At 45.3% G+C, this 25451-nt stretch overlaps 1 protein-coding gene across 1 annotated transcript; it reads left to right on the top strand.

The window, feature by feature from the left end:
• The first annotated feature begins 4486 nt into the window (after nt 1-4486).
• On the top strand, nt 4487-19368 carry LOC144129802 (apical endosomal glycoprotein-like). Its single transcript, XM_077663872.1, has 7 exons — nt 4487-4511; nt 5388-5633; nt 7617-7748; nt 10089-10234; nt 14810-14894; nt 18349-18468; nt 19358-19368. Exons 1-7 carry the CDS (start codon nt 4487-4489, stop codon nt 19366-19368), a joined length of 765 nt encoding a protein of 254 aa, XP_077519998.1.
• The last annotated feature ends 6083 nt before the right edge of the window (nt 19369-25451 follow it).

Here is a 25451-nt window from a genome sequence, read left to right on the forward strand (position 1 = left end):
AGTCAGTATCGCTGCAACAGCCCATATAGCCGCTTAAGCGTAGTTTTTTGGCGAAATTACTTTTCTTGCTGGGAACTTACGAGCAGGGTTCTTTACTGTGCTTTCTTTTAGTTGACATGTGATTTTCTTTTTTCAAAAGATAAAAAGTTATCAAAAGTTTTTTCGGGGAAATCATGCGTTGCTTCGGCCTCTGCTTTCTTGTTGGTTAGCCTTTCGTTAGCATTCTGACTTCTACTCGCACTTCCGCAAACCTACTAACTTATTACCGGACAAGGGAATGGAAAGAAGTGCTCGTTGTGAAATACATGACGCAAGCCAACAGTCACCAAAACCAAGCTGCATAGAGGATTTATTTTTAATTAGCAGTTTTTAATCAATGGGATATCAATAAAACCAGAAGAAAAAACAACCCCATGCCGCCGGTAGGATCTCAGCCCACGGCCTCCGAATTTAACGAATAGTTTAATGAGGGCCTCGAATCTGGCAGTCTTGATGCTACAGGTAGCATAAAAGGGTTCTCGCACAGCTTCCGCATTCACCGTTCGACCACGTTCGTACGTGGCACTCACGGTAATACAGGACGTACTACGTCCGCCGCTATGAAAGAGAGTGGCGCTGGTGTGATATCACTCTTAGGGTTCGCTTATACTACACATATGCACCCCCGAAAGAATACTGGGCAGCCGTCGCCGTAGCTCAATTGGTTGAGCACCGGATGCGAAATTCGGGGGTTGTGGGTTCAGATACCACCGGTGCCATGTGGTTGTTTTCTTTCTGCTTTTATTAATCTGCCATCGATGAAAAGTTACAAATTAAGAAAAAATCCCCTATGCTGCTTGGTTTCGGTGACTGTTAGCTTCCTTCATGTACCTTATCACCGGTTGTTTTGACCCTGCTGTTGACATTTACTAATGGAGCTCTCCAGCCAAATCGTTTACTGCCTCTATTCGTCACCTTTATCTGCACATCCACGCAGCATATCGAGCTTGCTCCTTCTTGGACTTGAAATGCAATAGTGGTGAAAAGGGCAAGTCAAAGAGATAAGACAGCGCGGTTGGGAGGAGAATGAAAGCCTGACCTTTCGCCGGCCCCTTCCTGTGTTCGTCGTAAAACTTCTCACATCTCACAGACTTACATGCACAATGCGTGCAAACCGTAACATGTCCAAGTTCAGCATTCCTCCGCTGAGAATTTACCTTTTGGTTACCACATCTATACTGCCGCCGTGCGTAGGCGTCTTCAACAGTGTTCAAGGCGAGTGCTTAAAGACACCAAATATTTTCTGAAACTCTTAATTGCATGCTGTCAGTGTCGGTTATCTAGAGGGGTTGCCGCGGCCCTCCTTGTCTGGTGTAATTCGTAAAACGAAGTAAGCAGTAAAGTGTAAGGTACTGCTCCTGATTCATTCTTCATCAAAAGTATTTTTTGGCTCTTTTAAACGGGCCCCGCCGCGGTGGCTCAGTGGTTAGGGCGCTCGACTACTAATCCGGAGCTCCGGGGTTCGAACCCGACCGTGGAGGCTGCGTTTTTATGGAGGAAAAACGCTAAGGCGCCCGTGTGCTGTGCGATGTCATTGCACGTTAAAGGTCCCCAGGTGGTCGAAATTATTCCGGAGCCCTCCACTACGACACCTCTCTCTTCCTTTCTTCTTTCACTCAATCCTTTACTCTTCCCTTACGGCGCGGTTCAGGTGTCCAACGATATATGAGACAGATACTGCGCCATTTCCTTTCCCCCCAAAACCAATTATTATTATTATTTTAAACGGGCATGGCCCTGCGGATTTAAAGACTAGAATGCGTTAAACTAAATTCAAGTTTTCGCTTGTGGCTTTATTACATGTCGTTGCCAACATGTTCATGACTGCCATCCGAAAGCTTTTGTTAAAAATATGCAGGTTACCAGATTTGCTTTCTAAGCGTGCCGCACGCCTTGCTTTCCATCGTCTACTCGCTAAAACTCTCGAAGCGCAAAAGAACTCTCGTCATCAGGATTTCCGAATGAGGCGGTCCGCTTCATTGCACGGCACAGAAGAAAACAAAATTCTCTGGGCTGTGTGCCTCTCTTTATTAAGACGTCATGACCATATGATTACTATTTTTATCGAGGCATGCTTGGGAAACGGTTAAGTGTACTATTTTCTTTTTATGCTTCAAAATATTTATTCATGTTACCTACTTTTCTAAACCGCTGCTGGTGCAAAATATATAGCATTACCATGTTCGCCGCGTCATAGGTAAACGATTGATGACGTCGCATATGCAAGCTGTGCTGCTATAGATGCTTAGCAACACGACGAAGGTATGGTATAGCGAAGATCGCTGCTGCCATCTACTGGCGGCTAAAAAACGCTGACTTCGACGGTGGCTCACGCCCCACTGAAAAAAAAAAAATTAAGGGTGGCCTATTTGTGGGCCACGAAGCACAAGGGCTAGAACCCCAAAAATCGCGGCCACAGTGAATGCGGTGATGGGTAAGAGTCTGCTAAATGAAAGTGTTGTCTTATACAATTAACTTCTGGTGCAAATTTCACAGTGGTTATTGCATTCCAGGTGACCAGTTTAAGTTACTGAGCGTTCCCTTTATGTACCCTGCTACATTTCGCCATCCCGCGAACTCTTTCGCAAGCGCATTATTCTCTTAGAAAAACAGAAATTTCTGTGAAATAATAAGCATAACACGAAAATGCGCCTCAGTGAAGAGACGCGCGATAAAAATTCTATTCTCTACTGAGCTTCCTTTGTTTCACCTGGGTTGGTCGAGCATCAAAACGGCTTCTGATCTCAAAGTTCTAGCTAAGTATACGGCTAGTCAGATTTTGTGTACAGGTGAGTATATCACACAAAGCCAATTGCTTTCACCTTGCATATGGAGACACTAAGCTACAAGAAATTTACATACACTACTGTTACTCTCTCTCGATTAGCTTTACAGTGCTTTTGTCGTCAACAGCTTACCGTTGGCTTATGATAAGATAAAGTTCATTGATGTGGCCTGCATTACCACGGTGCCTAGATTTATGCCTGAAAAATAAATACGTGCAGCCTAACCTAGTACACTGAAAGTTGAAATTGAAGAACTTGAAATTCCGGTGATGTGTCCCTAGACACGCCACCTTTGGAGCTTCCGTGCGCTGTTACTGAGATTTAATCTAGGAAGTTCATCATAGCATTTGGGCAGCCATGAAGAGGCTGAGGCCTATGATTGTAAGGCAGAAGTTCTGGTCGGTTAAACAGGTAGTTTAATATGACAGCAGACTGGATTATCCCACACATGTTAAACGTTATCGTGAAGAAGGTAGCCATACCGGTGCCGTGAATCCTAGCAAATGATGCGGATAGTTTCTTGCGAGCATAGCCTACCCTTGCGGATAATCTTAATTCTCTGATATAAAGAGGTGACCCTTTGAATTTATACCCATTTTAAGGATCTTACTATTTCTCTGTTTTTATCTGCAATATGAATGAAAACTTAACCCGAAAACACGACACGGTGAGGGCGAGACAAGCGAGAGGACTGTCTTGTCGCTGTCACGATTACAGGGCGCGAATAATCGTGAGCGGGAGGAGTGTTGTTCCCGACAAATCCCTAACCTTTCAAAGATGAAACATATGTGCCTAATAAGAAATGCGAAAAGGCTCTTAGAAATTCATGTCTTGAAGCGATGGACTGCTACTCATGTTTTCTCGCTCCTTTTTCGTAGTTTGTTAAATTATTCTAGATTTCTTGCATAGGGTTTTAGGTGTCTTGAGCCAAGGGCCTAAACAAAGCGTGCACGCCGCAAATGCGTCAAACCAACAGCGTATTGTTTGCCGTCACGTGGCTCCCCTAAGAGTACTTTTGAAGTGCGACCAATTCGCTAATTAGAGTTCCTTTGAAATTTTCGTAACATTTATTTAAACCCTGAAACCTCTTCGTTAAGTTGCAGAAAGGGATAAAAACGAGAAATTAAATTTTTTAACGAAACACCTTCTGCATGGTCGTTTTTTTTTCTTCAGGATATAAAGAAAATTCCTGAGATATGAAAAAAAAAATACTCATGGCTGAGTTCTTGCACCACCGCACTGTGGCGCTGCCAACCATGGCTTGAAGGAACGAAGCCTGCACGCTGAACATGTAGCACTGAGTGTCCGACGCTGAGGTCTGCACTGGCCTGGGAGCGCGTCAGCACATTCGTCCGGCGCATGGAAAGCGCGCGCTGCTGTCGGCGATCAGTGATAGAGAGGCTAGCGAAAGCCACTTCAGACGAAGCTTTTAAGCGGCCATCAAACCCAAGAAACAGAGAGAAAACGGTTCTATAGCTCCACAAGATAGCCTCCATTGTTTTTTTTTTTGTCCTATAACGAGTGGCGAGCGCTTACTTTGGCTCCGTCAGCACGTGCAGTACGCATTGGTCATTTAAAATACGGTTGACAGCGCTACAGTACGCTAGAACAAGAGTGAAGTCTCGAGATTTTTTTCATATTCGCAGGTATTTTTTTACGTGATGGGAAAGGAGGATCACACAGGATGTAAGTGCCGTCGGGAACATAAGTGCCCAGAACGCATTTACCTCTGGCTAAAATGCATCGCTGCGTCACGAGATTCACCTAGAGGTTGACAAGTCATCACAGTTGGAAAGCTGGACAAGGGGAGCACGGACGCAGGAGAGGGGAGCAGTGGAGGAGGGGACAGACCAGAGCCAAGTACTTGCAAGGGAGGCGAGCAACAGGGTGAGACGTCACAGGCCATCATAAGCACGCCACTAGAGTCGACGGCGAATGGCAGACGTGCACGCAAATTTCTCGTCTTCCTACTGCGGTAAATGTGGTGCAATGAAATCGAAGCAGTTCGCACAGTAAGCTAGCGCTCATATTCGCAGCCTGAAGGCATGAGCATTGGTCGATTTTTAAAATTCTGTTTACGTTACGTGAAATACTCTATGTAATTCATCCACCCACCACCCTGAAATCAAATCATTCGATTTTAAGCGGTTCTGTGCAGCAGTTTTTCCTCGCTTTCACCTTTTCTTTCTATGACTGCCGCCCACTTCTCGATTTAAAAGTAATTTTACCGCAGCGGTGGCCTAGTGGCTTCAGCATCCGGCCGCCTCGCATGCGGGAGGTGCGGGGTTCGGTCCCCAGTTCCGCCGTGTACTCACCGGTGATACCATGACTGCAAGCTTCTCCTGGTCTGGAGCTCTGCTTATTCAGGGTGAATTGCTTGACAAATCGGTCTTTGACCCCATCTTGAGCAAACGAAAACACCTTGCGCCATGGCACTTTTTGGCGGCAGATGCCCTTGCGCCAAAAAAAGATCACAATGATCATCATCAAAATTAATTTTCATAAGCAACGTGCAAAAGTTGGACACTGCTATAAATTAGCACCTGAACCTCCGCCGTACAGCCCTCCAGACGCCGTTGTTCGACTGCGGTGACGGCCAAGCGGTGCGAGTGGATCGTGTGTGCGACTTTGTGCCGGACTGCGGGAACAGCGCCGACGAGAGGAGCTGCGGCCAGTTCGGCTACGCAGATGGCATGTGCACATGGAACATCGTTGAGAAAACGAGGGATGAACAGATGGTTTGGTGCCGCAAGCCCATAGGACTTGCTCCGCATTCACCGGCCACGGGAGCGGACGAAAGACGCGGAGGTGAGTTCCGCTTACGAAACTGTAATGGCTTCCAATTTGCTCAGCAAGGGGTCTTCCTGGGGAAATTGCAATCAAATAGTTATATCAACGCAGCCAAATTAAGCTCTGTGTTCCCTAATTCGTACGATGCACATTGCGCCTTCTGCGCCGAGGTGGCTAAATTATATAACAAGGTATGGGCCTTCCAGAACAACCCCGACAGTGCGAGAATCAATAACCCAAGTGAGGACTGGGAGGCGGCGCTGTCCAGCTCACATCCGGAAGCCGAGCTTTGGCTTGAGAACCGGGCAAGAGCGACGGCGCTTGCGCACGCACGCACGCACGCACGCACGCACACACACACACACACACACACACACACACACACACACACACACACACACACACACACACACACACACACACACACACACACACACACACACACACACACACACACACACACACACACGCACACACGCACACGCGCGCACGCGCACGCACACTCGTACGCACACACATACACACACGCACATACACACACACACACACACGCACGCACACACACACACACACACACACACGCACGCACGCGCGCACACACACACACACACACACACACACACACACCCGTACGCGCACACACACAGACACGCACGCACACACACACACACACGCACGCACGCACACGCACACTCGTACGCACACACGCACACACACGTACGCGCACACACACACACGCACGCACACACACACACGCACGCACGCGCACACGCACACTCGTACGCACACACATACACACACGCGCGCACACACGCACACACGCACGCACACACACGCGCGCGCGCATGACTGTGGTGCACAGAACACGGACAGCCTTGTGAACCATGAAAGCTAATCTACAAGGTACTCAAACTGCCGCGTGATTTTCTGTAGATTACGCGTTCGCTGTACACTTTCTAGAAAGCGTACTTTTATTTTCAGCAAATAAATCTTTTGCAGTCGACCTTCGTTATGACGAAGTTGAAGGGGCTCAGCGATTACATCGCTATATCCGTAGCTTCTTTATAGCCCATGTTGACCGAGCTTTCAAGGGGAATCATCGTTCCTTCGTTATGTCCATTACTTCCTTATGCACCGTTCCTTTACAACGAGATTCGACTGTACTTGTGAAAACATGGCTAGAATAGGACGGAACCGAGGAAAACACTCAAACCAACTTAGTTTCCTCTTATGCGTCGTCCGGTTTCAGAGCCGCTTTTCTTACTGATTATTCTCCAACCAGGCCCGTTTTTGACCTTGACAAAACTAAAATTTCGTAGGCAGAGAGAAAAAAGTTCGACGTGGCATGTTTCTAACAGGATTTTTCTACTCATTCCTGCCCTTTGAAGAATTATACGGTTTTCTGCAAGGAGCAAACTTCACTATTGCTACATTTTGGTTACATGAATCCAATTTGCCCGTAATGTTTTTATAGGTAAATTCTTCTGAAAGCGCTGCACGCAACGTTGCACTTCCCTAATGCAAAGGATATTTATACGCTGTGCAAAAAGTGCACAAAGCAATGTATGCAGGCGATATTTTGTTTTAAAACGTCGACTCCCCCGATGTGTACTTGTTAAAGCAGCGCATGGCCCATAGAGAATTCCAGAGGAGAAAAGCCTGTAATTCCTAGTTCATCTTATTATTGGACGGAAAACACAGGAAACAACCTTAATTATATTTATGGATGCTAGCATTACTATAGTAATTCGGCCTACGGAACCAAAGGCGCCGTTGTGCTGCATCTGTTTATTTTCGCCTGTGCAGTACTGTAGGACTGGAAGAAAAAAAAAAAAACTCGGGAATCAGAGATGAAACGCATTCACCGCGGTCGCATATTCGACTACAGTACGAATCATCACGTTTTGTAGTTTTGACTTTTCATTAAGGAACACTGAAAAAATTGATGACTGCGCAGACAGAGCAAGGATGCTGATGATGTTGTCTTCCGTTTTCCGTAAGGGCATTATTTGCTGCTCAACACTGATGGCGCAGCCTTGGGACAACAATATGCGTTCACTATAAATTCTTTCCCGATAAGAAACACTGACCAGCTGTGCACCTTGGTGTTTTGGTACAACTACGTCTTCAAAGGTGAGTATGTTTTTGTTGCTTCTTATGCTGTAATGTATCTTGAGGGAGCAGCACCACAAAGGAGAGAAGTTTGCAACGTTCGGAGAATCTAACTCAAGTGGAGCAAGAATGATATGCGTTATAAAAATAACGGGTGTGCCAGCTAAATGTAAACAGGTTTACGGAGTGTCCTTGGAAAGTGAAACCAACTCAGGGTTGTCGAGAGTCGTCTGACTTAGTCTGCGGTACTTTTCGCTCTGCAATGCTAGAAATTAGTTAAGACTAACTAGCTAAGTTTTTCAATATTTGCTTGGGGAAATACATGAGAATTCAAAAGTTTCAGATGAGCTTGAAAACCCGCTGGATAAAATATTTCTGCGAAAAGATGCTTTTCATGAAGCTTTTTTTACCGGCGCGAAAAAAGCGCCCGATTTTGAAAACCTGCTACTGCCCCCTTGTGGCTCAGTGTTTATAGTGTTTGTCTGCTGACCCGAAAGACGCCGGTTCGATCTGGGCCATGGCGGTCGCATTTCGATGAAAATGCGTGAGGCCCGAGTACTGTGCCTAGTCAGTGCATGCAAAACAACCTCAAATGGTCGAAACTTTCCGGAGTTCTCTACTGCGGCGTTCCTCATTGCCCGAGTCGCTTTTCGACGTTTACCCGATTAAACAAAAATTAGCCACTTGACAGCGGGGCTCCTTGAGCTCGCCAAACGCGCTCTAAGTAAAAAAAAAGACCGTTTTGCACTGTGCCAGGAATACATCAGGTTCCGTTATTTTGTTGAAGGATGTACTGCCGGGTGCAAAGTGGTGTATAACACTAGCGCTTCGATTAGACTTGCTGCAAAGCCGCTTACTAGCAACTTGCCGTATCTAAAAAAATACAAAGCTTCTTGCCGCGGCTACAAGAAAAACCAAAAAGGGAGGTAAATGAGGCTACCATTAAAGCCGAAAAATGCGGACAAATCTGCGAGTACGCAATCCATTACTACTTGAGATAAATAAATCACGCGTTCAGAAGGTGCCACTGTGCACCTTCGTTTTTATTCTGAGTATCGTTGGAACCTGTGCCTCCGCTTTTATTCTGTTAACATGTTGTTTCCAGCCTACGCGCCTCTTAGTTGTTAGCTTTAGGTTAATGTTTGTTTTAAATGTTGCACCTAGGCTTTTAAAGTTGTTACTGGTTGGTACCACCCTCGTGTTCATACTTCTGGCATGTTTCACCCTAACCTTTAATATGTTTTCTGTTTTCTTGTTTCAATCTTTCTTTTTCATAGAAATTTTATCTATCGCGTCAGCGAAGCTTATCACTCGGCAGGTGTTTTTGACTCGCGGTTTGTTTTGGTTTTTAAACTTTTGAATTATTTGGATTCTTTCCCGCTGTTCTTTTCATATTGACATATCACAGCATTCACTTGCATCAGCCACGCGCGCTCCTGCATCTAAAGTGCCTTCACAAAATTTTAGGTTCTGATTTTTTAAATTTTTTTGCTTTTTTTACCTTGTTCCAGCGCCTGCAGAATATTGCGCAGCTTTGTTAAGTGCTGGTTGTCGAGCATGTAAAAAAAATGTCCTCTAACATTTAAAATAAAAGTGACAATTTAGAAGGTGTACCGCATCAAAAGACAAGAGACGAGGCGCGAGGAACGCGCGTTCATATAGATTTTCATCGCTTGTCTTTTCATGCGCTAAAGCTTGTAAATCTGAACCAACAAGCCTTAGTTTCGACTTTAGAAAAGTTGCAAGTCTGTACTCTATGTTTGTATGTTCTTTTTCCTGGTTTCTTCGCTTTTTCGCTGAGTTTCTGTAGATGGACGAAACGCACCAACTAAACGGCCAGAAATCCTTCCTAGTTTAATATAAAGATACTGTTGATTTGTTACATACACTCGATACAATTATGAGTGCAATTGAAGACATAATTTTTCACTAAGAGCTTCGATAACGAACAGAAATACTTCATAGCTGCATGAAACTGATACTTCTGCGAGTAAAGCTTTCACGCTGGTAATAAGACACCAAATGTATCACTGGATATGAAATAATTAAGTTTTATCATTATGTAATCTTTGACTTCTGCAGTTGAGCACTTTTTAGGCATTATTCTGTTCTGTTACTGATCACACTATGGTGGTTCTCGCCACAAACTGTTCACTTAACCTTCGTTATTTCACGACTTTTGAGCGTCGTGTACGAAGGAAAGAGGTTTACACGGAGGCATTAATGCCTGTTCGGCTGTCTCCGAGGCAACCACGTTTAGTTCTTATGTGTCAATGAATGCTCTAGAGGCTTGTTACTCTGCTGAAAATAACGGACAGCTTGCATCCAAACGAACGTGTGTTCTTGTTTCCCTGTCCACAGGTGACAAAATTGACGTATACCTACATATGAAGACTGCAGGCTTTGACATTCAAGTGTGGTCTATGAAAGCTGTAAGTCGAGAACCGAGCGAAAACGTTTGGAATGAGGCTATCGTCATCTTGGGCCGTCTGCCTGCAAATGCCCACGTAGGTTGCACCCATTAATTTGCGCGTCGTTACAGCCAAAATGTCTTCCATCAAAGTTTGGAGCGGCGAAAAGTAAATCTTTACAGTAAAAGTTTTGCTTTGGAGAGGCGAAAACTAGAAGTATTGCAACTCTTCCTATAATTATGCGAAGGGATGCGCTAAAAGCGGCACAAGAAGACAACACACGCACATGACACAAGCGCATGTGTGTGTGTTGTCTTCTTGTGCTGCTTTTAGCGCATCCCTTCGCATAATGATCAACCAACTGGCCCCGGTAAGAGCTTTGCTATCTTCCTATAACAAGCATCAAAAGCACTGCACCAGAAGTCTGGAAAAGATTGTAACGTTGACCAAGCTTCGACGGGATTATTTTTTCAGAGCCGGTTCTGTCGGGATTCTAGCGCGAAGCAGTGCACAATAAATACATCAAAACAGAAGGTCTCTCCCAAGCAATAGTTTAGGGGTTGTCTGTATCTTAAACAGCCGTCGACAATAAAGTTTTATACATAATCCATAACTGGCGCAACCGCAAAGCATGAAGTTGAGAAATTTTACATTCTAATAACATATGCAATGCCCTCTTTTCTGACACTTTTTTTATGAAATGCGTATGATAAGTAAACCAATGTGCAGCTTCCAGACATCTGTTGAATGAAAGTTACAATATTGCAGCTCCGATGTCCTAGCACCTAGCAGCTTTTAAAAGCCCTAGCAGTTACCCTCGGAGCTGCAATAAACCTCGGCCTCTACAGGCTGTTACTGAAGGACGAGGGCTGAAGTCGACGAAGCCCATGATGTACTACTTTACTGGATATCGCTTAGTCGGGAGCGAAACATTTACCCTTGTGATGGTCCTTCGTGCAGTAACATTACCGGCAGGTAGAGTAACCTTGGCCGTTCAATGACACAGCAGAACCATCGTTTGTCTTTTAAAATAGCATGCAGGGACTAAAACTGAGGCAATGGAAACGCAGCATCTCTGGCGGAAGTACTGTATTCTCGCGATCGCAATTTTACGGGACGCGAGTGTACGAAAAAAAGTTTACTTTGGCGCAATCACGTTAACCAGTCGCCTGAAATGTATCAAGATACGAGGGGACATGCAGGATCTATCCGCTGGTAACAATACCACGCGACTGGGTAGCGTAGTAGAGCTGGAGTAAACTGCTCTCCGAGAACACGCGTCCCGAAAAATTTCGATCGCGGTAATACACCAAAATGTGAAACTCTTCTGAAAAAGCCCATCACATTAGTTATATGGCCTTCACAAAAATGTAGCTTGATTTCATATGTGCAGATAACAAATAGTAACTTAATTAGAAGGGGAAACCAATGAGACAAAATTAAACTTGCGCCGAGCAATAGTACGAGGCTGAAGTTTATCATCAAACGCTATGCATCCTGTTGCACCAAGCAAAACTTTCAGAACAGAAAAGGCTGCCTTGCTATAACTTTTTCTACATCTATTTATTGCCCATTTCATGGCCACTCTTCATTCATTTTCATAAAGTTTAATTATCTGCTCGCAGAACCCTCTTCCTTTATCGAATTAGTAATCTATCTAAAATCGGTTATTCTTTTATTTAAGCCGTATACTGCTGTTATTTATATTAGTGCAAGATATATTTGAGCAATTCGAAGTCGCCACCGGAGTCATGATCAATCCACTAAGTGGGTATGAGCCAGTGTACTTTTGAGAAGAAACACTTGCCGCCCGGAACTAAAGACTGAACGCTGAGTAAAAAATAGTGCCTTAAGTATCTCTTAGTTGCGACGCAAAACAGCGCAAACTTCACTAGGACACAGAAAGGGAAGACGGGAAGCAGCGCTTACTAACAGCTTAAATTGTATTGTTCTGGCACTTCGCTTAATCATACCCAAAAATTCTGGACAAACGCATTTCTGAAAGCGAGCGCAATTTTTTTCATACATTGCAAGATTTCACTGTAACATTCAATACATTCGCAGATCTCCCGTCGACAGGCTTGCAGCTTTTGAAAATGGCTTTTTTGCGATCTGCAAAAGCGTTTGTCATCGCTTTTGTATGACAGTCTTAACTGTTCCATGCGAATGATGAAAAAACTAATAGAAAGATCTTGATACACAGTGGAGGAATGGACCATTACCTTCAATATTTCCATAATATTACATTACAATTGTTTGATATTCAAAATGTTTTTCCGAGACTGTTGGAAATGTATACATTTTTGTCGAAGAATGTTGGACATGTATACAGCAAGTATCAAAAACAACAAGAGTAACAAAGGCTGGTGTATACACCGCTTCATTTTGAGGGTGGCAGTCGGATCCCCCCGACTTCACCCCAAGAGCATGCACAGTCAATGAACGCCAATCAGGCACATCCACCAGGCAGCGGACAGCCGTCGAGAAAGCCCGTAGTGGCTTCCAGATGGCGCCGACAGCGCTTACCACAATGTTCTCGAATGAATCCAACCTCTTCGCGCGCTTTCTCGAAGGTGGTTACCAACGGCATTCTTAGGAAGCCATCGAAAAGTCCACCAGGCTTCTGAGCGCACTAGATGCACGATTTGGGCTCCTTTTCATACAGTGGAGCTACGCGGCGAAAAAGCCACTGAAACAGCTTCTCTCGACAGCTAGTTCAGGGACAGTTTTTCCGCAGACATCGGGCCATGTCGAAAGAGTGGCTCTTGACTAAACGGTGTCGGTAACCGTGGTCCCGAGAGGGCAGGAGCACAAAAAACACAACGGTAACAATGACCAGTTTTGGAAACAAGAAATTCGAAGTACAAAAAAAAAGAAAGCGTAGAACATGTTTTATAACGATAAAACGCGCACATCAGTAACATTACTTTCCATACTTTAGATATGCACTGATAATAATTAAAAAAGTGAGAATCAAACCTGCGCTTTAAATATGCATTATCGAGGATCGTAATAGTTTTCTGAATTATTTTAAATGAAAGCTTAGAAACTGTAAAATATATTAGCCGAGACACAGGAAGAAGAGCTAACATGTCTAATAGCTTTAAGCATTCGATACAGTTTATGGTTTATGAGGTTTAACGTCTCAAAGCGACTCAGGTTATATGAGAGACGCCGTAATGGGGGGCTGCGGATAATTTCGATTACCAGGGGTTCGTTAAAGGGATGTGACGTCACGCAGAGCACGGGGCTCTAGCAGTTCGCCTCCATCGAAATAAAATACTACGATATATGGGCAAAGTTGTGTGAGACACCTAGCAGAAGGAGAAGAATGTGTCGTATCGATTCAAATTAGAAAGAACTGCTTTTTATCCACTGATTACAATTTTCGTCAACTACCTTATAGGGACCCCTGTAGCTCTTGCACCCCGGCAGGACTCTAAAAGTCCAGAAGCTCTTTGGCCTCTAATTCTTCGCCTCGCCCGGGTGACCAGCCTTCGCTGGCTTATCGGATCGCAGGCTAGCAGAGCTTCCTTCCAGGAAGAGCGTGATGGGCTTAGGATGGGGCCGACCGCTCGAGGTTGCCGGCAGGCCCAACGGGAGTGGAAGAGCCGCTGAAGACACGGGTACTTAGGTCGACCAATAATTTACATCGAGCTCTTTGAAGGCTTTGTCGATTTAACCCATCAGAATGGAAGCTAGAAATGAAAACAAATCCTTCTGAAGTTTTCCGAAACTAAACGCTGGCAACAAAATCCTCCATTTCTGGATACGGGAAGTTCTACAGAAAAAAACTCTTCAGGGCTAGAAATGAAAACAAGTCCTCCTTAAAATGAACGTTCAGAGAAGAAAAGTTCCCTTCTGATTCAGGCAGGTTCCATCTCAAAAACAGTTCGCGTAAGTGGGTGAGATTAGTTCATGTTTTGAGTTCATGATAGGTTCGTAGAAATGAGCGTTTTGAAGGTGGTCGTATTTTCTTGCCTAACTACGTAATCTGGTTCAACGTCCTGCTGTCATAATGCTGGTCCAGTTTGTTAGTTTGGTTGAATAGTCGCGTTTTAATTTAGTAAATGTTTGTGGATAGCGAGTCTCTAACGGCTAATTGTGCGGAAATAATCAGTCGTCTGCACCCTTAACAGCATTTATATGCGTCCATTTTTTGGGGGGTGGGGGGTGGGGGGGAGGGGAATAGCGGCGCGCTAATTTGAGAAGCTGTAGGACTTCTTTGACCAGATTCAAAGGTACCCAGAGCAAGCCTTTCATAGTAGGTAGTAAGCACGTTCCCCGACTGTACAATTTGCCTTGAATACTGGAGCCGCCGGGCTAAGTTGCTATCAGAAGTAACATATCTACGTTAACTGAATCAAGACCTAACAATAAATGTTGTGACACGGCGTGCCTGTTGTGAGCATGATCGCTAGAGCGTTGCTCGACATTGAGGCATCAATCAAAAAGGTGACCAGAGATTTCTGTCGAAGGAAACGCTGAAACGTAAATACTCCACCTCTGACTTTTTGGCGCGGTCAGTCCTGAGACATTTTGAAATTAAAAGAGTTGCCGAGTCACACTGCATATTTTAAGATGGTTTTCATGCTCCAGAAATATATGCTTTGGGGCTGCTGAATAAAGCCACTCAGGCTGTTTTTGCATGAAACTGCTTTCTCTTCGCAGGTCTATTTCTCAGTCGCGCTGGTTGGACAGACGTTGACGTCATTCGCCGTGGATCTCATGGAGTACAAATTGTGTGCACTGCCTGGTAAGTTTTTGTCAAGGTACTTACTTAACGAAGGATCGACTGGAAACCGAGAATAAAAAAAAGAGAGTATCGCTGCTCGCCGCATTGAACTGAAATTTAGTCGGGTCAGTTCTCTTCTTTGCAGATACAGGTTTTAGGAGTAGTAAAATGCGTACGAGGGTGCTTGTCTAAATGTTTTCCATGATCCCTTCTTCTTTATCGGGTGCGTTGAAGTAAACTGCTTTTATTCACAAAGTCATTGTTTTGCTTAAACGTCAACTGGAACAAAATTTTATTTTGATTAGAATGCGTTTCAATGTTCTACGTATGCATTAAAACTAAACGTGACAGAGTTACATGCCTGTCAGATAAATAGTACTGTCTTTACAAACGTTAACTAAGCTCTGAAGAAACGACGCTTGCGCCTGGCAGCGTATAACGCAGTTAGGCAACTTACCGGCTACGATGTAGGTATGCAGGAACCTAAGTGTACTCCTCAAACCGGGCTTATTGAGAGTTCACGGATTACAGATTGCATGAAGCGAATGGCTGGAGACCAAAATGTATCTTTGCCGTCGTAGGTTTGCTTCTGTGGTAAATTTTTTAAGATTGCAGGCTAGATAAACGTACCCAAGGGCTTTGTAGCTGTCGTGAGCAGGAACGTGAACGCTGCATGAACTTCTGAAGTAAGGCGATTTGTTTTTCTCGTGAGGCTTTCTGGTAGGCTCCTTTCTTGCTTTGGTCAAAACGAATCGATGACGTTTGCGGACGCAAATTAGTTTTGGAAAACATTTTCCCAGCAGCTGCATCTCACGTCGGTGGCAGGACAAAAGCATCCGCCATGCAACAATAAGTAGTCCCTGTTCGCGGGTGGTCGTTTGCAGTGCTGTAAATTTGCGTAATGGTCTTTCGCGTCGCTCACAGTACCCGATTCTAATTCGTGTCCACTCACTTCGGTTTATGCGAGTAATAATAATATTAATTGGTTTTGGGGGAAAGGAAATGGCGCTGTATCTGTCTCCTATATCGTTCGACACCTGAACCGCGCCGTAAGGGAAGGGGTTAAAGGAGGGAGTCAACGAAGAAATGAAGAAAAAGGGGCCGTAGTGGAGGGCTCCGGAATAATTTTGAGCACCTGGGGATCTTTAACGTGCACTGACATCGCACAGCACACGGGCGCCTTAGCGTTTTGCCTCCTGAAAACGCAGCCCCCGCGGTCGGGTTCGAACCCGGGAACTCCAGATCAGTAGCCGAGCGCCCTAACCACTGAGCCACCGCGGCGGGTAGCAGCAGCGAGGCGCCGAAATGCCACAACTGTAAGCGGAGCGGGTCCTACTGTTCCTGTTTATACGTCATTTCCGTCACTTGGTAATGGCTTCGTTTTTTCGTGTTTTGGTTAGAAAAACGGCGAATTTTGTCAAAGATTCCTCACGCACTCACTTCTATTAAGATTATCATATCAAATCAAATCACATTTATTTCGCAGCAAAAAACTTACGAGGAGGACACGTAAAAGCTGTGAGAAAAGCTTGGGGAGCCCTGACCCCATAGCACACGGGGCAGCGTAGCAGCGTGCTGCGACTAAGGAAGTACAAAACACTAGGACGAACACGTACATGAGTTATGCAAAATCACTCGAACAGGGAAGTACAAGGCAGAAGTCACTGTATCGCATCATTATACAAACATTTCACGCAGTTCTTGGGAGAAACAGACCAGTTATGTCAGTGTTAGTTTCATTCAAGATGTGATTTATAAATGTGGGCAGTAGAAATTTCCACACCTGATGTCCATAATTGGTACTGTATTTGGCGACATACCACACTTCAGGATGGTGAATGTTGTAAACAGGGAAGTTTTCCGCTAGCCGTGCAAGGCTTGTTATCTTGTTTAAAGGAATTTCTCTTGTATTCCAGTAGCCAAAATTTTTTTACGCGCCAAACATTTTGTTTCATTTAACCATTATGTAGATTTTTGTTCTTTTTTCGTCATCAAGTTACTTTCTACATTTAAGAGGTCACTAACGATGTCGAACTCTATTTTTGACAGAAATAGTAGTCTTCTTGAAAGAGCTCTGTTTTTCATAAGCTTTCCTTATACACGGGCGAACGTACGTTAACATAGAAAGTGTTTTTGGATTCAGTTGAAACTCGGTATTGCGAACACTAACTAGTGAATTTTGAGCTGTTGTCAAAAAGTTTGTCCAGAAATACCTGAAACATTACTTTTTTTGTAATCTCTACTGAAACGCCACTAATGAAGATGTAGGGCAGATTCCACAGCATTTGTGCGAAAAAAACGTATTGCAGCAAGGTCGATGCAAAGAAACCTCGTGCTAAAAACATTTTTGAGCGTCCGTTCGTGTGTATCTAGTGTCTCGAGCTTTGACATTCTACCGGGAACACTGGAATGCGGTGCGGTTAGCTGAAATTATGCAAGGAATGCTGTTGCTTGAGTGGAACCACGTTGGGGCCAAGGTGGAGTCTACTTCTGCATGTGGGACGAGCCACTGGTATCATTGCGAAACACACTCAACTGCGTTGCGTGCGCTGGCACCACGCTAGTGTCTGTATCAAGGTGAAAAATTATATATGATTCACCTGGCCGGTGACAATTCCTGTGAAAAAAACGAACTCTTTTTTTTTCGGACATCACTGCGTAGTGCACCGAATGAACAAAGTGCTTGCTTGATAACTTTTGTTTGGTTATGAGCGGAAATCAGCTTGTGCTCTCGGAGGCGCTGCCTATGTGTGGTACTGTCCTCGCTGGACCATGCCGTCTGTTGAAAGGAGCTGTACCATACTGCTACCAAATAGCTTGGTGAGAAGTGCTCAAAGTCAGTGACCAAAGAGACGGAGAAAACGCGCCGTAAATATTGCGGCCATCAACACAGCTCACTCGGATAGCTGGAATAAATTCGCACGTATACTTATCTCAGGGTTGAAGCTTTTCGTAAGCGTATTTGAACAGGCAAGAATGCTGAAAGCTCAAGAACGAAGCCACATTTCACTTGATGCTCGCTCACAAACACGGCAATGGCTGCAAAATAGATTCATTTGTAGGCTTGTGGCGGTAACTCACTGAGAGAACGGAACGGAGTCTTTACACCTCCATGAAAGACTAAGTTAATGAAGAGTAGACTTTATCAGGTTTACGGTGACGGTATGGTATAAAGCACAAAAAGCGATGTTGAATAGCTATAATAAATGCATCCAATGTGTTTATGTGAGCGTAGCAGACCTACTAAGCCTGATGGAGTCCAGAGGGAGCTAGTGGTTATAACAGCAGAACGTTGAAATTACTGGTAGATTTAACACTTACAGAGTAAGTTGTCTTGTACGGGCAGCTCGAGTCTAAACATATCGTTGGTCGCGAAAAACAGTGTTAGAAAACGTCCGCCTGCCAAGCTGCGGAAAACATAAGGTGACAAAAAGGTCTATAAATGTTTGTATTGCGATCTGCAAACCGTTCGCAGCTAGACACTGCAACTGCTCAGACTCCGAGTTCCGGTGTAGAAACGGAGCCTGCGTAGGAAAGGAGCGTCGGTGCAACTTTGTGGACGACTGCGGAGACAACAGCGACGAAAGGCAGTGCGGTAAGAGCAGCAGATTAATAATTAGCTTTTAGCAACGGAACAAGTGTATTACCCATGATGCACCGAATGTCTACAAGGACTGAGTAAAAAGTTGTTGAGCAAGGGGCGGCACGTTTCATGTAGAAACACTTGGCGTTGGATAAAATGCGCAATGGCACAGCATCGCAGCTTTCGAAACTCCTCCTACATGATGCCGATGAACATTTCGGAGTCATAGGAGCATTATGAGAAATACAGGGTTTAAGTTTGCGAAATTCACAAGTAATAGGAGTTCCTCTACCAGGAGAAAAAATTCAATGGGGAACGCTGAATTACAAAACCTTTAAATTATTATTGGATTATTGGCATCACAATGAGCCGCTTCAGTTTTCGTAGTAAATCAACTACAGTTGAAACTGGTTATAACAAAGTTTAAACGTCCCGGTGATTAATTCGTTACAGCCACAGCTTTGTTATTGCCCGCGCTGTCGTAGATCCCAAAAGGAATCGCCATTCCTTCATTATATTCATTATGTCGTTAAAACTGGTTTCATCATAACGAGGGCCGGTTGTAGATTACCAGACTGCGGCAGCAGCACTGTAAAAGTGTCGTCATCGTGCATTTCTTGCACTTATTACGTCATAAAAAAACATCTTACAGCCTCGACGTTCGAAGCATTCTAAGGCCGCATGCCCGTTTCCGATTATCAGTAAGGTTCGCTAAACTTTCCTTGACAACACAAAATTAGCAAAGGAGGGGGAGCTGGGAGTTAAGCAAACGTTTCGAAAAGACGATTTGTCTTCGTCTGTGCTTTTTTTTGCCGCAGGTATTTTTCTCACAGAATTTCAGGGCTTACTGCAAGGCACTGCAATATAAAATATAATTAATTGTGGTTTTTGGGTTTTCAAGTCCTCGAGTGAAACGGGATGAAGGTGAATTGCGGGTAACCTCATAGTGTTTTGAAGGTGCCATTAAACATGCATCAACATTTCAACTGCGCGGGAAAGCAATCAACAAAAGAAAGGATGATCCATGATGAAGGCACTTAAGATTGCACATACATTATTAGCGCAAAATATTCCAGATGATCGACGCCTACGCTGCAACTTCGACTCCTCTTTCTGCGACTGGGTTCTCGAGACGCTGCCGAACATGTCCTCCTCATGGAGTGTCATGCTGCCCACGAATTCCCTGCTGTCTTCGCCAACTCGAGATCACACAACGGGCACCCCAGCTGGTAAATACTATCAACACATTTTCTGTGTGCCTTAGCAGTGTTTTATTGCCTGTTGTAGGAATTTAATTAAGCCGGAAGTGGACACTGCCGTGCCTGTAATTAGAAGTGCTAACGAACGTGAGCAAAGCCAGATTGAAGTGAAGAAATAAATTAGTTCGGAGTGAAAAAAAGTTGGGACGCAAAAATTGACAGACACTCATATGGTCGGATGTGATGACATCCGTAAGCGGAATACGCCTTTAAGATGATGATTTTGCCATTCGCCGCATCTCGTTGCCTAATAGTTTGCGTCAAAAGATTTAGTTTTAATTTGGTTGGATTTCATGACTCGCTAATGATATTTTATGCTTTTACATTTGTTGCATTGTACACAATTCGCCTGATTTGGCGCACCACGTTGTATCACCCGATGACGTGCGCTCGCTTTGCCTCTCGACGCAGTCGACGCTTGGCTTGCTTGGGGTGTTGTTGTGCCCATCTGTCTGCCTCCGACGATGCAAACTTCTCCACTGGCTTCTCGTCGAAGTGCTTGCTGCGCGCTTGGCTCACATTCGCCGTAAGCTTCACTCGGCGGCCACTCAGAGACACTCATCCGCATTTTTGCCTAACAGCACCGATACTGCTTCCGCAGTAGAAAAAAATTTCAGCAATAAATTTCCGAATGACGTCCTGTTGACACGCTGGCTCATTGAGGACGCTGGAAACTGCTGCAACACCATAAATCGTAGTGGTAACTAAAGGAAAATTTATTTTAGATACATTATTTACCTACAAAGCTTCCAACAAACGCTGCCAGTTGCTTCAAAATTTTTTTTGAAACATATCACTATATAAGAGCAGTCCTCTTTTTTTTATATAGATTTTCACGGCGTGAGGTGCTTGCATGAATGCAGCATCTTTCTGCTCACTGTTTTGAAGAACAGTCCAACTCAAATTTTGGATTTTGAGTCCCCAGTCTTTGCTACTCTCCGTAACTGACCAATTTGCGCTGACCGGTGAGCCGTTTATAGAAAGAGCGCATGAACGCCTGGAAGATGCCACGACTGGCGAGAACCGTTTGGTACATTTAAAACAGGATGTGATTACAGTTACTCCGAATAAGACTTGCGAGTATACGAATGCCACATGTCGCTCCACTAACTGTTCTTACGTGAGGCGGCTCTCCCGGGGCCTGTACTTCCACTCGCTTCGTTACAAAAGCTTTTCGGAAATCACTCATGCACTCAAATTAATGTAAGGCCATTGTGGCGACGGTAAACTGGTAAAAACTAGTCCTTTGATCAGAAGTGGTGGCTAGCTCCGAAGCACCTACCTCCATGGCTTCGATGACGATTGCCCTAAGCCTAGTGGTATCGAGCAGGCAGCGCGATGCCAGTCCTTCATCGCCCAGCCCGCCAGAGGCCAGCGAATTGTTGTGAGAGGTGTGCAGCTGGCGTGGGTGCACCTCATCTGGCTTTTACGCTGGAGGGGAACATTGTGATGACGTTTTTGTCCATTCTATGTGGAAAGTCTACACAAATTCAGGAGAGATGAGTCTTTGGTGCGTGGTGACAAATCCTCCGTGTGATCGCGCTGTTAGGCGGAATACGCACGCAGCAACGCGTCATGGGTATTGTACGTTCGTGTCGTGAGTCGCAGGCAGTTGTCGCAGTTCGCTAGCTTCGCGTGGAATGCGCACACGTGGGAAATACAGTTGCTCTGGAAATGTGCACGAGATACAAGACAAAGTCAACAACGCCCCCTCCCCCCACCCCCCTCCCCTGCCCCACCTCCCCAATGCTTCGTGCAACAGAAAGCCACTAAGATGCCCGTCTAGAAAGCCTTTTCACTCATTTGCAGTAACATGCAAGGCTTTTGCACACATATTCCTTCGTTTCTGCTGATCAGCAACGTTTCCACTACTTCACGGCACACCGGATTGCGATGCCTGAAGATGATACTTGTTCGATCAAGCAAGAGAGAACCTTTGCAATCCTTGAAATGAAACGAGGGATTGAATTAAGGCGTTTTCTTCAGTGATCTTGAAGTGCTCTCTTAAGTGTGCAGTGAGTTACGTTCAGTCAGTCCGAAGTAGTGTTTGCCACAAGAAAGTGGTATCTTGTAGACGACCGTCTCATCGCAATCAGTGTACCTTACCTCATGCGACGTTGAACAGTCCATTCATTTCTGTGACATATAGCTTCTCCAGTTTGTTCCGTACGGCTGCACACCTTGTTAATCTTGTTGTTTTGGCTGTGAAAAGTTCCTTGACATCAAATTTAGATGCGACTCTTTAAACCGGTTCGATACAGTATGCAGATACTAGATAAACTTCGGCGACTTTTTGAGTAGTTGATTCTCATTTTCCTGGGCAGATCCGGTCATTATCCGCTTCATTGTGGCGAACAGCCTTTCCGAAAGCGGGGCTGTAGTGGTTTTGGGTAAGCCTGTGATGCATAGACGAGAAACTTGCTCCAGGGAGGCCGCTTGAAAGCAGTGGAGGCACGTCTTCTTAAGTGACGTGCGCATGCACGATATTGCCGAGCCCTTCTTTATCATTCGGAGTGGCTTGAATTGAAACTCGAAAGTGGTTTCGGTGCTCTTGCGGCGTATTGCCAGCGCAGATGACTTGGGCTGAAGAAAAGTGCAAGGTCTAGAAATTGTAAATGGCCACCTACCGCAAGTTCAGTTGTGAAATGACCCGCCGCGGTGGCTCAGTGGTTATGGCGCTTGGCTGTTCACCCGAAAGACGCGGGTTCGATCCCGGCCGTGGCGGCTGAATTTCGATGGAGGCGAAGTTCTAGAAGCCCGTGTACTGTGCGATGTGAGTGCACGTTAAAGAACCCCAGGTTGTCAAATTTCCGGAGCCCTTCACTACGGCGTCCCTCGTAGCCTGAGTCGCTTTGGGACGTTAAGCCCACAGCCCCCATAACCCAGGTGTGAAAGATAGACCTCCCCTTTCCTTGCACACTTTCAAAAAACTGATTTCTAATCTGATATGGTTCGACTCCCGCACAAACACCGGGAAATCATCAAAGTAGCGGAAAAATGTGATACCGTTGTCCTTGAGGTCCGACTTCACGCTCCTATTTATTTTTCCCAGGAATATGAAGTATGGTTTATGGGGGTTTGACGTTCCAAAGCGACTCAGGCTATGAGGGACGGGTAGTGGAGGGCTCCGGAAATTTCGACCACCTGTGGTTCTTTAACGCGCCTTGAAGTCGCACAGTACACGGGCCTTTAGATTTTCACCTCCATCGAAATTCGACCCCCGCGGCAGAATTTCGATAGCGGGTTTTTCGGGTCAGCAGCCGAGCGCCATAACAACTGAGCCACCCCGGCGGCTTTTTCCCAGGCATACGTCGCTCAGTACAGGGGCGATCGTGGATGCGATGCACACGCTCGACAACTGGACATAAATCTTGTCATCCCATAAAAGTTGACGCAAGATCAAGCGAGAGAAGCTCCAGGAAGCCTTCCAGCGTAATCCCGCAGGCGTTTCTGAACGCGACTTCATCGTTGTCCTTCATAAGGGACGTCCCTGTACATAATCATCTAGTGCATGTTTCTTGTACATGTACGTGCTCAACACATCGATTAGCAGCGCTGTGCTCTCTCAAAAACGTCACGGCGCTGGTTGAAGTGGGCGTAATGAAGGGATCAACAATTATGAGGGACGTAACGTGCTTTTGTAGAAAGGCTGACTGCCACATGTGCTCTTCCGTGACAATTGTGCGAAATGGAATCCTATCTTTATGCCCCTTGGCTGTGAAAAACAAATCCAGCGGCATATTTTTCCCCTCACTCCCATTCGAGCACAAGGCATCGAGGTTACGCCCATCGAGCAAGGCAACGGCTCGCTTCTTTATCGATTTGGGCTCAAACGTTGCCTCCAGAAAGTTCTTCGTTAGAACAGCTAAAGCATTCTCAGCGTAAATGCCTTCAGGGCCAATCACGAAAAAAACATCTGTCAGATATACTGGTGGTCTTAGCCGACTAGACACCATGTACTTCACTACTGGGCACAAACTATGGCGGTCAGGCCAGCATTTACGCTCTCAGACAATGTATGCGCATCCTCTCACATATCTGGGGTGGTCGACATCGGGAACGTGTCGTGCAATGATACGAGGGATGGCCAGTAGGTCTATTGGCTTCATCTCTCGTTGCGAACGAAACTTTAGCTCGAGCTCAAGAGTGCTATTAACTCTCTGGCACTTGTCCGTCGCCGAGAACTGTTACCATAGGCGGCGGCCTCCCGGACTTTCTTGGGGAGAGTAGAGAACGTATAGCACTGTGCTCCAAAGGAATTCGGCGAGATCATCTGCAGTTGTGACCTCATCGGCGTAGAGGCGCCGTTCCCCCCGAGTATTGCATTGGCGCCCAGATGCTCTTTATACGTCTGTACGTATACCGCCACCATTCCGAGCGCAATATCCGGAGCATCTCTCTAGTGTGACCAGGTGAGGGCTGCATCCGACAGCAGATGGTTTGGACATCGTGAGGGCACAAATGGTGCCCGGTGTGGCACGAGACATACACAGCCTTTAAAGCTGGGATGGTGATGAGGGCGGCCAAGGACACTGGGTTAGCTAAGAACGAGTTACAACGAAAAGAGCTCAAGGAACTAGAAATCAAGTATCAAAGGGATAAGGGTATAGCGACATATTTGTGTGTGTTCCATGCACTACATTTTTCAGGAAAATTCGCCATCTTTAAATCTGGACTGGGCACGAGGAACGCCACACTTCTAGGACCGACGTTGGCTCCGTCCCAGCACTGCGCAGTGAGTGTGCGAATGAATGCGACTCATTCGTCGAGCTCTCCTGTTCTTCCGTTTTTATTGTCGAAAAATATTTCAAAGCTGTTGTAGGCGCAGCAACTGAATGCTAAACATTTCATTTTATGATTTTGTTTTACGCCTGGCAGGTGTCATTTTACTACACGCTACAAGGTTGGAGCGACCCACTGCTAACGCTAAATGTCCGCACTACTGCACACGGCCCATGGAAGGCCGTCTGGGAGCAGTCTGGACCGACCGAATCCTTTCACTTTATGGGGGCTACGGTGGATTTCACCGAGGTTGTCCCGTACCAGGTACCGTTGCAGTCAAGCTGCTCACACTCTAACCAAGTTATTGTGAAAAGCACATCCGTGTTGCGATGGAAAAGCGGTGATGATAGCCTAAGAGTAGGGATACACATTAAAAGCGCGTACTGTGCTTAATCTGGTACAGATCAGAAATTGCCGAGGTGTGCTACTTCTGACGTAACTGAGATACTTTCTGTGCGCAGTGGATGAAGGATTTGGTAGAGCGGAGCAACCGTACATTGGGGTTGCTGTAATATTACAGCTTTTATAAAACTGAACATTGATTAAATAAACATAAGGCTTCTGTTAGCTGGTCACTTTTCAATTGCAATATGGGGACTGCGATCGCTGGCGCCGCACCTCTTTGCTTGTTTATTTTGACCGAGCGTTTCCAGTGCACGATGCAAATAGCGCAAGTTAAGGGTTCAGCTGCATCGTGCAAAAGAGTGCGAAGAGTTAGTCAGATGCTTGTTTGTCACTTCAGTCACGATTACTGTATATTTCTTTGCAAACACACCGACTAATGAGTTTGTGCTGTGTCTCATTTCCAACATTCTTCAATAAAAATTTTGAATAATTGAAAACTGTAATTTAATGTTAAAAAATGCTGAATGTAATGGTCTATTCTTCAGAAGTGTGGAAAAACATTATTGTAAAATTTTTCCATCACTCGCATCGAGTAGTTAAGGCTGCCGT

The sequence above is a fragment of the Amblyomma americanum genome, chromosome 4 (genome assembly GCF_052857255.1).
Source record: "Amblyomma americanum isolate KBUSLIRL-KWMA chromosome 4, ASM5285725v1, whole genome shotgun sequence".
In the NCBI taxonomy this organism is placed as follows: domain Eukaryota; kingdom Metazoa; phylum Arthropoda; class Arachnida; order Ixodida; family Ixodidae; genus Amblyomma; species Amblyomma americanum.

Excerpts from the sequence above, each read along its gene's own strand:
- LOC144129802 (XM_077663872.1), top strand. The coding sequence starts at position 4,487 with ATGGGAAAGGAGGATCACACAGGAT. Across the intron at positions 4,512-5,387 it reads AAAGGAGGATCACACAGGAT|CCCTCCAGACGCCGTTGTTC; the intron begins GTAAGTGCCGTC and ends TCCGCCGTACAG. Across the intron at positions 10,235-14,809 it reads GTCTGCCTGCAAATGCCCAC|GTCTATTTCTCAGTCGCGCT; the intron begins GTAGGTTGCACC and ends TTCTCTTCGCAG.